General features: G+C 39.4%; 2 protein-coding genes, 1 long non-coding RNA gene and 1 pseudogene across 3 annotated transcripts; 2 read left to right on the top strand and 2 right to left on the bottom strand.

Moving 5' to 3' along the window:
• The first annotated feature begins 2,658 nt into the window (after positions 1 to 2,658).
• On the top strand, positions 2,659 to 4,895 carry LOC106451988 (pentatricopeptide repeat-containing protein At3g62470, mitochondrial-like). The gene is made up of 2 exons (XM_048764914.1): positions 2,659 to 4,637; positions 4,669 to 4,895. The coding sequence occupies exon 1, from the start codon at positions 2,790 to 2,792 to the stop codon at positions 4,596 to 4,598; it is 1,809 nt and encodes a 602-aa protein (XP_048620871.1). The 5' UTR covers positions 2,659 to 2,789; the 3' UTR covers positions 4,599 to 4,637; positions 4,669 to 4,895.
• A 60-nt stretch (positions 4,896 to 4,955) lies between these two features.
• On the bottom strand, positions 4,956 to 5,859 carry LOC106451989. The gene is made up of 2 exons (XM_013893990.3): positions 5,577 to 5,859; positions 4,956 to 5,274 (listed from the first exon to the last, which is right to left on the bottom strand). The coding sequence occupies exons 1-2, from the start codon at positions 5,674 to 5,676 to the stop codon at positions 5,150 to 5,152; spliced, it is 225 nt and encodes a 74-aa protein (XP_013749444.1). The 5' UTR covers positions 5,677 to 5,859; the 3' UTR covers positions 4,956 to 5,149.
• A 154-nt stretch (positions 5,860 to 6,013) lies between these two features.
• On the top strand, positions 6,014 to 7,416 carry LOC106451990. The gene is made up of 2 exons (XR_001289712.3): positions 6,014 to 6,456; positions 7,090 to 7,416. It is a non-coding gene; the product is annotated as an uncharacterized LOC106451990 (long non-coding RNA).
• A 585-nt stretch (positions 7,417 to 8,001) lies between these two features.
• Positions 8,002 to 9,847, bottom strand: LOC106345276 (annotated as a pseudogene).
• Between the last annotated feature and the right edge of the window lie 1,204 nt (positions 9,848 to 11,051).

The raw sequence follows: 11,051 nt of genomic DNA, 5'->3' as shown, positions 1-11,051 counted from the left end.
TTATGTAGTAATAGATGATATGTTAATATATTTTGTGTTTGTTTTTTCGAATAATGTGTTGTTGTGTGTATAATACTTGTTAGTAGTGAAATAAACATCTAATGTAAAAGATTATTGAATTTCAATAACTTTGTTGATTCTAAGATTAGCGGATTCAGCGTCAAAATTGTATTATATTTTTTCATATTTTTGAAAATTATAACTTTTAAGATGTTTTTGCCCTCTCCCTATATTTTGACCTTGAGTCATCCCCGTCTATGTATTTCGTTACCTTTCTGGTGTGCGGTGCTTCTCACCATCACCGGAAAAAGACTTACATCTTTCTCTTGTTCTTCCTTGTCTTCTTATTATATGGTATTTGTTGTAGATCGGGTTTATGAGTTTTCAGTTTTTCGGTTGATTCTCACGGCATTGTAGGTTGTTCCAGTCAATATTGATTGTTCCTCTTCTTCCTTAGATTTCAGCTGATGTTAGGAACTACATCTTCTTGGTTGGGTCAGAGTTTTGTCGTTTTTGATGTTGTATTCCTCAACGTTGGCTTACTGTCAATAGTCTCTGCTCGTCTTTGTTTTCAAGATCTAATTTTTGGTGTTCTGACTTCTATGCTCTCTTTCATAGCTCGAGGACGACTTCATAGTTTGTTGATTTCGTTTCGTCTCCCTTTCCCTCTCTATTCTCGCATCTCTTTGCAGCTTTCATCGCATGTCTGGTGGCTCTCCCTTTCACCATGTTTGCCACTCGAGGTTTGGATAATGTTTTCGTTCGTGCATGTTATATGGGCTTGGAGTTATTTCTGGTCTCAAGTTTAGTCTCTGATTTTTTGGTGGTTGTCTTCCATTCTCCCTCCCTCAAGTTGTTTCTTTTCTTTCCATGTTTCCTTTGTATAGGTGTGCAGAGTTAGTCTCTTGGAGCTTTGGTCCATTTGATCCAGAGCTTTGTGGTTTTTCACTTGCATGACCGTGTTGTATATTCTTGTTTAGTTTGTGAGGTGTTTCTTATCTTTTAGCTACTGATTGTGATTCTGGTGCTTTAGGCATATGTGTTCCTGCTTCTTGGTGGCTTTGGCCTTTCGATTATTATTCACCTTCTGATCCGCTTTCTTGGTTATTTGCGTTGGTGCTCTAGTTTCTTATTCTTAGTTTGATTATCTTATGATATTAATAGTGAAATAAATATATAATTTGTAAATGAAATAATAAAAATTAGTAAAAATAATAAAATGGTGAAAAATTATGCTATTTTTAATTATAAATAAATTAAATATTTAAAATATATTTTTATTATTTTATTTATTTCTTGAATTTTAGGGACTAATAAGTGTGAGAAGGATTAGATAGTACATTATTAGAAATTGATGGAAAAAATTGCAATAATCTAAAAGAAAAAGGATTTAAAATACAAAAAAAAATATGATGACACATGTCAACAAACCCCCATTCCACATGTCGTAAGAAGGGAAAAAGACAACTTTATATATATAGATATAATGGTAGATTATGAACTCAAATTTCTTAAACTTTCTAGAACAAAAAGGACAAAAGCAAGTTCTTGGAGTCTATACTAATTGACTGGTAAGGAATATCAGATTTGTACCATCCATAAACGTGTATGAAGATAATTTTAACTTCTTTTTTCTTGTCATCTGAATTTTATTGAACGAAGCCCAAAAAATAAAAAAGCCCAAAAAAGAGAAACTAAAGAAAAACAAGACGAGCCCCAAAGTCCCAAACGACAAACAAAGCCGAAGGCAAACCTAGCCAACTAAACCACGCGTTACATTTAGCGTGAGAGAAAGAAACACGTGTCCAAGCCTCAGCGAAAAAAGAGACACGCGTCACACCGATCAACCGTCGTCTTCACTGCGAGGAGATCATCGCCGGAGCAGCTTCCCGTCGATCCACCGGAACACACCGGAAACATGACGCCCGGAAAGAAGAACCGTAGAGACGATCTCAGACAATATTAAACCAAACCACACCGGTTATAGTCACCGGAACTCCAACCAGAGAGCTCAATCCGCCGAAGCCGAGAACAAGTCGTTGTAGAGATTTACCCAGACGAATCAAACCACCACGAAAGGATCTTCGCTTTGTAAAGAGATCCATTTACAAGCTTCGATTATGAAACTTAAATGAATCTAGAGGCATGAAGCGGAGATCAGAGGATTCCGAGAAAACCTTGAAAAAACCAGTCAACGTCACCGGGATTGAAAACCGACAAATGCGTCGATGGAACCAAGAGCCGGTGCTTCACCGAAGGGAAAGGTGTTCACCGGAACCAAAAACCGGAAGCTTCGTCGAGAAGACCGTAAAACTCCGGAACCGAAAGCCAGCCACATCACGCAGAGGATGCCATCATGTGCTCTTGATTCTCATCTCTCTGAAGGAGAGAGAAAAAGCGTGGACAGATCCCCTTTAGATAACGTTAACTAACTGAAGTGTATTATCGAATCAAATAAAACCTAAAGAAATAAATAACTGGTCCCCTCAAAAAAAAAGAAAAGAAAATATCATGACCCTAAAACGAAGATAAGATGCATACAGAGATACCTTCCAAGTAATTGACACCTATCATGATCATTATGTGTTTTGCGCCTCCAATGCTCCTGCTGGGCCACAGGGTTAAAACGGTAATACGACCATGTAATCCAATTAATGGGCCTCAACAAGACACAATACCTATGACTAAAATAAGGCTTAATGGGCCTAACTGAGAAGAAACTCTGATTAATCTCCGCCATTAAGCCGCCTTTCACCAAGTTCGCCATTGCTAATCGCCGTCGCGCTTCGATGGCTCCTCCTCCATTGCTACACCTCTATTTGAGAAGAAGCTCCACTAAAACTCCTCTCAGCTATCTCCTCGTCGGTCGATCTTCTTCATCGAGCTCCAACGAATCCATTTCCAGTCAAAGCCGACCAATCGCCGGGACGGAGATACGCGGCGGTGGAAGAGGAGGAGAGGAAGTACAATTCTACCGTGCTAGATCTTTGACCTTATCTAATCTGGTCCATTCTAGTACTCATCATCATCCCACACACTCCTCTATAGGTTTCAGAGGTTTATCTAGTAGTGGAGAATGCGATGACGAAATCGAATCTGAATGCGATGACAATGATGAAGATGATGATCTTGCTAGTGATAAAATTGATGTAAACTGTGTTGTTGATTCAAATACTAACCCAGAGGAAGTAGAGAGAGTCTGCAAAGTGATCGATGAGCTCTTTGCCTTAGATAGAAACATGGAAGCTGTTCTCGACGAAATGAATGTATCTCTCTCTCACAATCTGATCGTTGAGGTTTTAGAACGGTTTAAACACGCTAGGAAGCCTGCGTTTAGATTCTTCTGCTGGGCCGGAGAGAGGCCAGGCTTTGCTCACGACTCGAGAACATACAACTCAATGATGACTATCTTAGCCAAGACTCGACAGTTCGAGACGATGGTTTCTTTGCTCGAGGAGATGGGCGTGAAAGAGTTGCTGACGATGGAGACCTTCACTATCGCGATGAAGGCCTTCGCTGCAGCCAAAGAGAGGAAGAAAGCTGTTGGTATCTTTGAGCTGATGAAGAAGTACAAGTTCAAAATCGGCGTCGAGACAATTAACTGCTTGCTGGATAGTCTTGGGAGGGCGAAGCTTGGGAAAGAGGCTCAGGTTTTGTTTGATAGGTTGAAGGAGAGGTTTACTCCGAATCTGATGACGTACACTGTTCTGCTTAATGGTTGGTGTAGAGTTAAGAATTTGATGGAGGCGGCTAGGATCTGGAACGGGATGATTGATCAGGGGTTGAAACCTGACGTTGTGGCTCATAATGTTATGCTTGAAGGTTTGCTGAGGAGTAGAAAAAAATCTGATGCGATTAAACTGTTCCATGTCATGAAAGCTAAGGGGCCTTGTCCTAATGTCCGTAGCTATACTATCATAATTCGCGACTTCTGTAAACAGTCTAGCATGGAATCTGCTGTTGAGTATTTTGATGATATGGTTGATTCCGGTTTGCAGCCCGATGCTGCGGTTTACACGTGTCTGATCACGGGGTTTGGGACTCAGAGAAAGCTGGATACGGTTTACGAACTGCTCAAGGAGATGCAAGAGAAGGGGCATCCTCCGGATGGTAAAACGTACAACGCTCTGATTAAACTGATGGCGAGTAGGAAGATGCCTGAACACGCGGCAAGGATCTACAACAAGATGATACAGAACGGGATCGAGCCGTCCATTCACACGTTCAACATGATGATGAAATCTTACTTCATGGCGAGAAACTACGAGATGGGGAGAGCGGTTTGGGAGGAGATGATGAAGAGAGGGATTTGTCCTGACGACAACTCATACACGGTTTTGATCAGAGGGCTTATAGGTGAAGGGAAGTCGAGAGAGGCGTGTAGGTACTTGGAGGAGATGCTCGACAAAGGAATGAAGACTCCTTTGATTGATTATAACAAGTTTGCTGCTGATTTTCATAGAGGAGGGCAGCCGGATATATTTGAGGAATTGGCACAGAGAGCTAAGTTCTCTGGTAAGTTTGCTGCTTCGGAGATCTTTGCAAGGTGGGCTCAGATGACTAGAAGGAGATTCAAACAGAGATTCACGGAAGATTGATGACTTAGGGATCTTTCAACTCACTCACCAGGAGAAGGCTTGTGCTCATCTGCAAATTCTTGTGTTGAGCCAGGACTCTAACTTAGATCAAGAACATGACTTTAAATGCACTGCTTAGACTTATCTTAGCCACATGGTTTGCTTTGAAACAAATACTTGAGGTAGCACAAGTTGTTATGTTATCATCAACACAACCTGTCTACTTACAAAGGCCAAGTGCCTCAAGGATGTCTCTGCTCTTTGTACTGTAAGATTTGTCTGAACGACAGCTTATATATTATTGATTCCATTGTAACATGTTACAGTATTGAGTTATTACTTTTCAAAACCCATATCTTTGTCCACTGAGATGTAAAGCATCGTAAATCTTCTTCATTCATAAGATGTAAATGTGTTCAAGGCCGCTACATTTAGCAAATGGAAAAAAGGCAGAAAGGGAAAACTTTATATGTCAAAACAGCAGAGATTGAATGAACATTTGCAAAGTTTGAGAGTGAGAGTGAGAGTGAGAGTGAGAGTGAGAGTGAGAGGAAAGGAACTTAACGATTACTCTATGGAGTTTTGGTAGCTTCAGCGTCCTTGTTTCTCCAGGGATTAAGGGCTTCTCTCACGGCTTGTGCTTCAGGGGAATTTTCATAGGCACGTTTCTCAGCTTCAAGTACAGTAACCTTGTCGTCTGCAAGTTTTGGTAAGAAAAAACAAGCTTTTCATAAGTAGAAGAAAAAAACAAAACCAAGTGAAATGTAGAAAGTAGAACATGAAGATTACAACAAGAAAGTAATAAACTTCAACCTCAGAAATCATTCCATAATAACAATTCTAACCTAGTATTTTCGAAATGAATGATATTGAACTGTTCCACTGAAACTATATCAATAGATTGTTTCCCCAAAAAAAAAACCTAATTTTAATTCACAGATGGAAATTCACAAATCTAAATAAAGCGAGAAAGGATGGGTGAAAAAGATGGAGGCTTACAGAAACCAGTCTTGATCATGAAGAACTCCATTCCTCCGCCGATGATAGCCGATCCAATCGCGATCTTCAGATACCAATCCAGAAATCTCGCCTGCTTCATCTCCCACCCCCCCCCTTTGTCTTTATTTTCCGCGATCTTCGCAGAGGATTAACGGATTCAAATAGATCTGCAACTAATTTTCGAGGATTTAACGACAGAATCCACAGTTTCTGGCCGCAGGGCTTCTAGTTCCTCACTGTGGGTTGTTCTTCCGTCTTTAAGACCATCCAAAACGCTGTCGTATCATTAAATTAAAAACTTTTTCCATAAACGTTATCGTATTAATGTTTAATGTTAAAATTAGATATGTTCCATCTCATATTTGACGCCACGGCCTTCCTCAGTGTCGTAAAGAAAACTTTGAACAATAATGATCACACTGATGAAAAAAAAAAATGCATCTTAGAGCATGATTATCCAAGAATTTTAAGAGAGTTTCTAAAGAAAATCACTGATTTAATTAAATCAAAAGTCATAATAATTTGAGTAACCAATCCTTAATGTGAGATTTTGGAAACTACTTTAAAGAAGGGTTTTTAAAACACGTGTCAGCATATCATATCATGAAGTTTAATTTTTTTTTTCTTTCTTATTTTTTCTTTTCTCTTTTTCTTTTACTCAGTTTCTCTCGTTCTCCGCCTTCTTTGTCGGTGTCTCCTTCTCCTCTCAGATTATCCGGTGGACGACGATGAGTTTATGTTAATCAGAAGCATGAAGCCCTCTGGTTCGCGAGACCTCTATTCCGCCATTGAAAAGGCTCTTAAAGATTCACCAATCGCCGGATTATTCCCTCCTCTTCCCCCAATGGTTTCCACTTATAGTTGCTCTTGTAGCCTCAGGGTAATTCCCCTCCGACCATCCTTCGTTGGAAACTATGGAGCGTCTTCTATAATCGCTTCACACCTTTCTTCTTTTGGTCGCTCTCTTCATTTGATTAGCTTCAGAATTGTTGTTTGATTGGTCAGAAGATAACTTGTCTTGCTATCTTAAAGATTGGTTGGTTAGAGAGTGGTTTGAATTTGTCTGTAACATGACTGGAAAGTTCATAGTTTGAAGTCATATTTGTTGATTGATTATGATTTGTCCTGTTAAAGGTTGGTTGATTAGAGAGTTCCGGTAAAGATTGGTTGGGTATAGAGTGGTTGATTAATGAACAGATTGATTATGCTTTGTCCTGTTAAAGATTGAAGATAACTTGTCTTGCAGTTTTAGTTTAAGAGTTTGTGATCATCCATCTGATTTTGTCTTATAAGATCTGTCTCTTTAACTAAACCTTCTACATAGAATCTTCAATCTGTTCATTAATTCCTAGAACGTGTTGTTATGGAATTAATGGAGACAATGTAGTTGTTGTTATGTAATGTAATGGAATTAATGCGGTTTGGCTTGATGTTGTTCTTGTTCTTTTAATGGTTTGGTGGTTTGACTGTAAAAGTTCTATTAAATTATGAGAATTTTGTTGTTGTGATACAGTCATGAAAGGTTTGTTGCAAGTGTGAAGCAAGTGTCATTGTCATCACTCACCTCGTGAAGCAAGTGTGAAGCAAGTGTCATTGTACAAGTTTTGTATGCATGTGCGTAAGCAGTCACGGAGTTGTATTACAAAAGTCATGAATAGAGCGTTTGTATGCTAGTGTATTATCAGTGTAAAACTTTTGTATGCTAGTCAGTCAGTCATGAATAGATTGTTTGTATGCTAGTGTCTTCTATTATCAGTCAGTAAGTCACAAGCTTTTGTCCAATTCACGGACTGTTCTTTCCTTGTATTCAAGTCATGAAGACCATAAAAGGCTTCTATTATCACTCTAGCAAACTTCTCGACTTGTAAAGAATCAAACACAACACCAAAATCATCTTCTTGTCACAGCACTCTTGGTTTCTAAATTTTTTTTCCCACACCACCAAAGTCATTTTTTCTCTTTAATTACAACACCCTTGGTTTGAGAATTTATCGTTCACAACACCAAAGTCATCTTTTCTCTTTAATCACAACACTATTGCTTCGAACTATAATTCGTGATAGACAAATGCATCAACAACTAAAAGCTGATTTGGTTGAACATATATGGCGTAAATTTGGACGTGATGAATACAACAACTGAACTCAGATGCTTCTTTCAAATTATTCTCTTTTATTTTCGTAATCTTTCTTTTTATGTTTTTATTTTAAATCCTATGTTGAAAATGTTATCTTTTAATATGTTTTATTTAATAAATAAATTTTATCTTAAATTTTTTTTTTAAGAACCCTTAATTAAGAAACTACCATTGGAGGCGCAAAATCGAACAGTTTCTTAACTAGAGTTTCTTAAGTCCACTAAGTACACTTATATAGTTAAATAATTATTAAGAAACTCTAATGAGTTTCTATGGATAAAGATGCTCTTATTCCTCAAAAAGTGAAATTATATGACACCCAGAAAAAGGAAAAGAAATAGAAAATGATCTCAGAGGCCTAACACACGAACTGATTCGTACCTAGGAAGACATGTAGTAGCGTAGGAGTTTTTCCCCTATGATATTAGAGACACCAGTTCCTTTTATAAAACGGAAGAAGAAAGGAAAGCCAATATCGTAGAAACTATGGCAAGACATTGCAGACATCCCATAAGGAACTCCCTGCTCCTCCTCCTTCTTGGTGGCACTCAACTTCTTCTTCTCCTCCTTCGACCCTTTCAGCATCTCTGTTATTGTTGCAGGTCTTGATGACGAACATGTTTGACTCTCATTTCTAACTGGGAACGCGAGCAGCTTTTTAACCTCCTTGCGGCTTATGCTAAATCTCTCAGCTTTTACATCGTCGTACCACCCCAACACCACCTTGAAATTCACCTTATGTTGAAGCTTCCACTGAAACACGCCTTTCACCTTTCCCAGCTTCCATATCTCCATAACTGACTTAGTGCTCCGTCCGTATTGCAAACATCCATCAGGCGAATGAGCCAGAACATGTTCATCATTGTCATGTATCTGCAGAAGCTTTACCAAACCGATTCGTTTCTTGTGACTGTTCGTGTCGTAAATAGCAACTCTCCCTCCCGTGGCATACCAATAGACAACTCCACCAATCACTCTCCCTCGACTACCTAGAATGAGAACCATAGGCTCGGGACAAGTCATCTCGGAGTAGGTCCAAGTGTTGGTTTCAGAGGAAAAGGTATCCACTTTCAACTTCGCATTTGGTTTGTTTACACAATCCGCGATGATGACCTTGTAGCTAAACGGACGATCCTCAACGATCAAGGACGTGCAACGGAATTCAAAGTGAGCTTCATGATGTGGAATCCGATGACGCCTCCGCGTGCTCTGATTCCACAAGTAGTAATCATTTGGATTTGGACTACAAAGGATAAAACCGTTTGAAGAATCAACGTAGTGTCCGAGCTGCTTCAACGATTTGATTTCATCACCTAAGATATTTTTTTTAAAGGAAGCGAGTGGTGAAACTCAAAGGGGAAGGCGACCAAGTTCGTATTTGAAGCTTCCAGATTTCTTCGTCTTGCAGATGAAGAAGCCTACGAGTTTAGACATCCGTTTCCATTTGGTTAGGTAAGTGCAACGGAAGAGAGGGTCGGAGATGATCTGAAGCCATCGCTTTGATACCAGGATCAGCTTGTAGACCGTTTCGGGTGGCAACAGGAGAAAAATCTCAGACATAATGTCATCGCTGTTTTTAACTTGATCAACGCTCAAATCAAACATGTTCCCAAAACTTGTTTTTAACCTCGGAGAATAAGACATTGCTGCATAAGTAACCAAACGAAAACAGATATCAAATTTAACAATCGGCATTAACATCAAAGAAGACAAAACCCTTTTTTATTTATTTTACCAGTGTATATGAATGAACTCCAGCTGGAGTGCCTGCCCCTGGGTTCGAGCCTTGGCCACTGCGGAATTTACATGTGGGCTGCAGCACCCGAGACCGAAGACCGTTATACGGTGAGCCACATGGTGACGCCCTGGCAGCGTCCATGCTCACTTCGGTCTCTATTCTGGACCAACTCGGTGGGGCTAGGATACTCGGTTAGCAAAAAAAAAAAATATGAATGAACAAAAAAGGAAACTTTTCTGAAACCCAAAGACCAAATTTATATATAAAGGATCGAGCAAGGGTTGTGAAGCCAGAATCGTTACTTTCATAAAAGGTAAATACTTACGTGTTGCTGATGGAGAGCGAAAGAGAAGAGGGGAGAGAGGATTTGTGACGTCGAACAGTGGATGATGCAAAGCATGCAAAGTTTTGACGATCATATATACACTGTCCTCATGATGGATGATACGTCGTTTCTTATTGCGCGAAACAGTTGGGTTAAAAGGCTAAGCCCATTATAAAGCCCACGAGCTAAACAAGATAATTGCATTAAAACCAGTTGCAAGCCAAACCAATTCGAACCCAGAAATTATAACCGAAACCAAAACAATCTTGGTTTAACTCTGTAACTTTGCCTACGAGCCTAATTTCCTCTAACCAAAACAATTAGAAAGCCTACGAGCTAATTTCTCAAACTCTGTAAATCAGAGACAATTTCTTAACAAATTTGTGGCAACAGAATGATGTAATCATCACGTCGTCATTTAGTAAACAATAAAGAACTATGTAGTACGACCTGGTGTAATAAAAGATATGGGATGTAAAGGGCCGAAATTCACCTGGTGTAATAAAAGAGAGGAAGGTTTAATCTGTAAGAAGCTTGACCGGTTTCTTGTAAATGAGGTCCGGCTACATAAGCGAGATACATCATATGGTGTGTTTGAGGCAAGTGGATGTTCTGATCATCTAAGAGGAAGGTTTCATTTGCAAGCAGATGCAATGGGGAAGCGTACACCGTTCAAGTTCACGAATGCGGTTACAGATTCCCCGGATTTTCTCAAGATGATAGAAGACTATTAGAAAGATACTCAGCCATTGCTTCAATCAACCTCGGCACTGTTTCGGTTCTCAAAGTACCTTAAAGCTCTGAAACCTTTGTTTAGAAGACTGAGTAAAGAAAAGCTAGGAAAACTATCGGTGAAGGTTATATAAGCTTATAAAGATCTCCGTGAGAAGCAAGAAAGATTGTTCAATGGACCTACTGAGGAGACTATTAAAGATGAGTTGATGGCGGCTGAGAGATGTCAACGAATCTCAGGCATAGAGGAAAAGGTATTAAAGCAACGATCTAAGATGCATTGGTTGCAGTTGGGAGATGGAAATAATAAAGTCTTTCATAATGCAGTGAAGATAAGGGAGACGAGAAATGCTATAAGAGAGATTAAGTGTCCATCTGGGGTTGTTGTTACATCGCAAGAAGACATAAAAATTGAAGCGGAGCGATTTTTCAATGAGTTTCTATCATATCAACCGCCAGATATTCAAGAAATTTCAGTGGAAGAGATACAACAGATAGTGCCATTTCGATGTTCTAGTGAAGAGAGTGCTCAGTTGGTTAAGA

Source organism: Brassica napus, chromosome C8 (genome assembly GCF_020379485.1).
Source record: "Brassica napus cultivar Da-Ae chromosome C8, Da-Ae, whole genome shotgun sequence".
Lineage (NCBI taxonomy): Eukaryota > Viridiplantae > Streptophyta > Magnoliopsida > Brassicales > Brassicaceae > Brassica > Brassica napus.
Note: the sequence above shows the minus strand (reverse complement) of the source record. Positions and strands in the feature narration are given on the sequence as shown.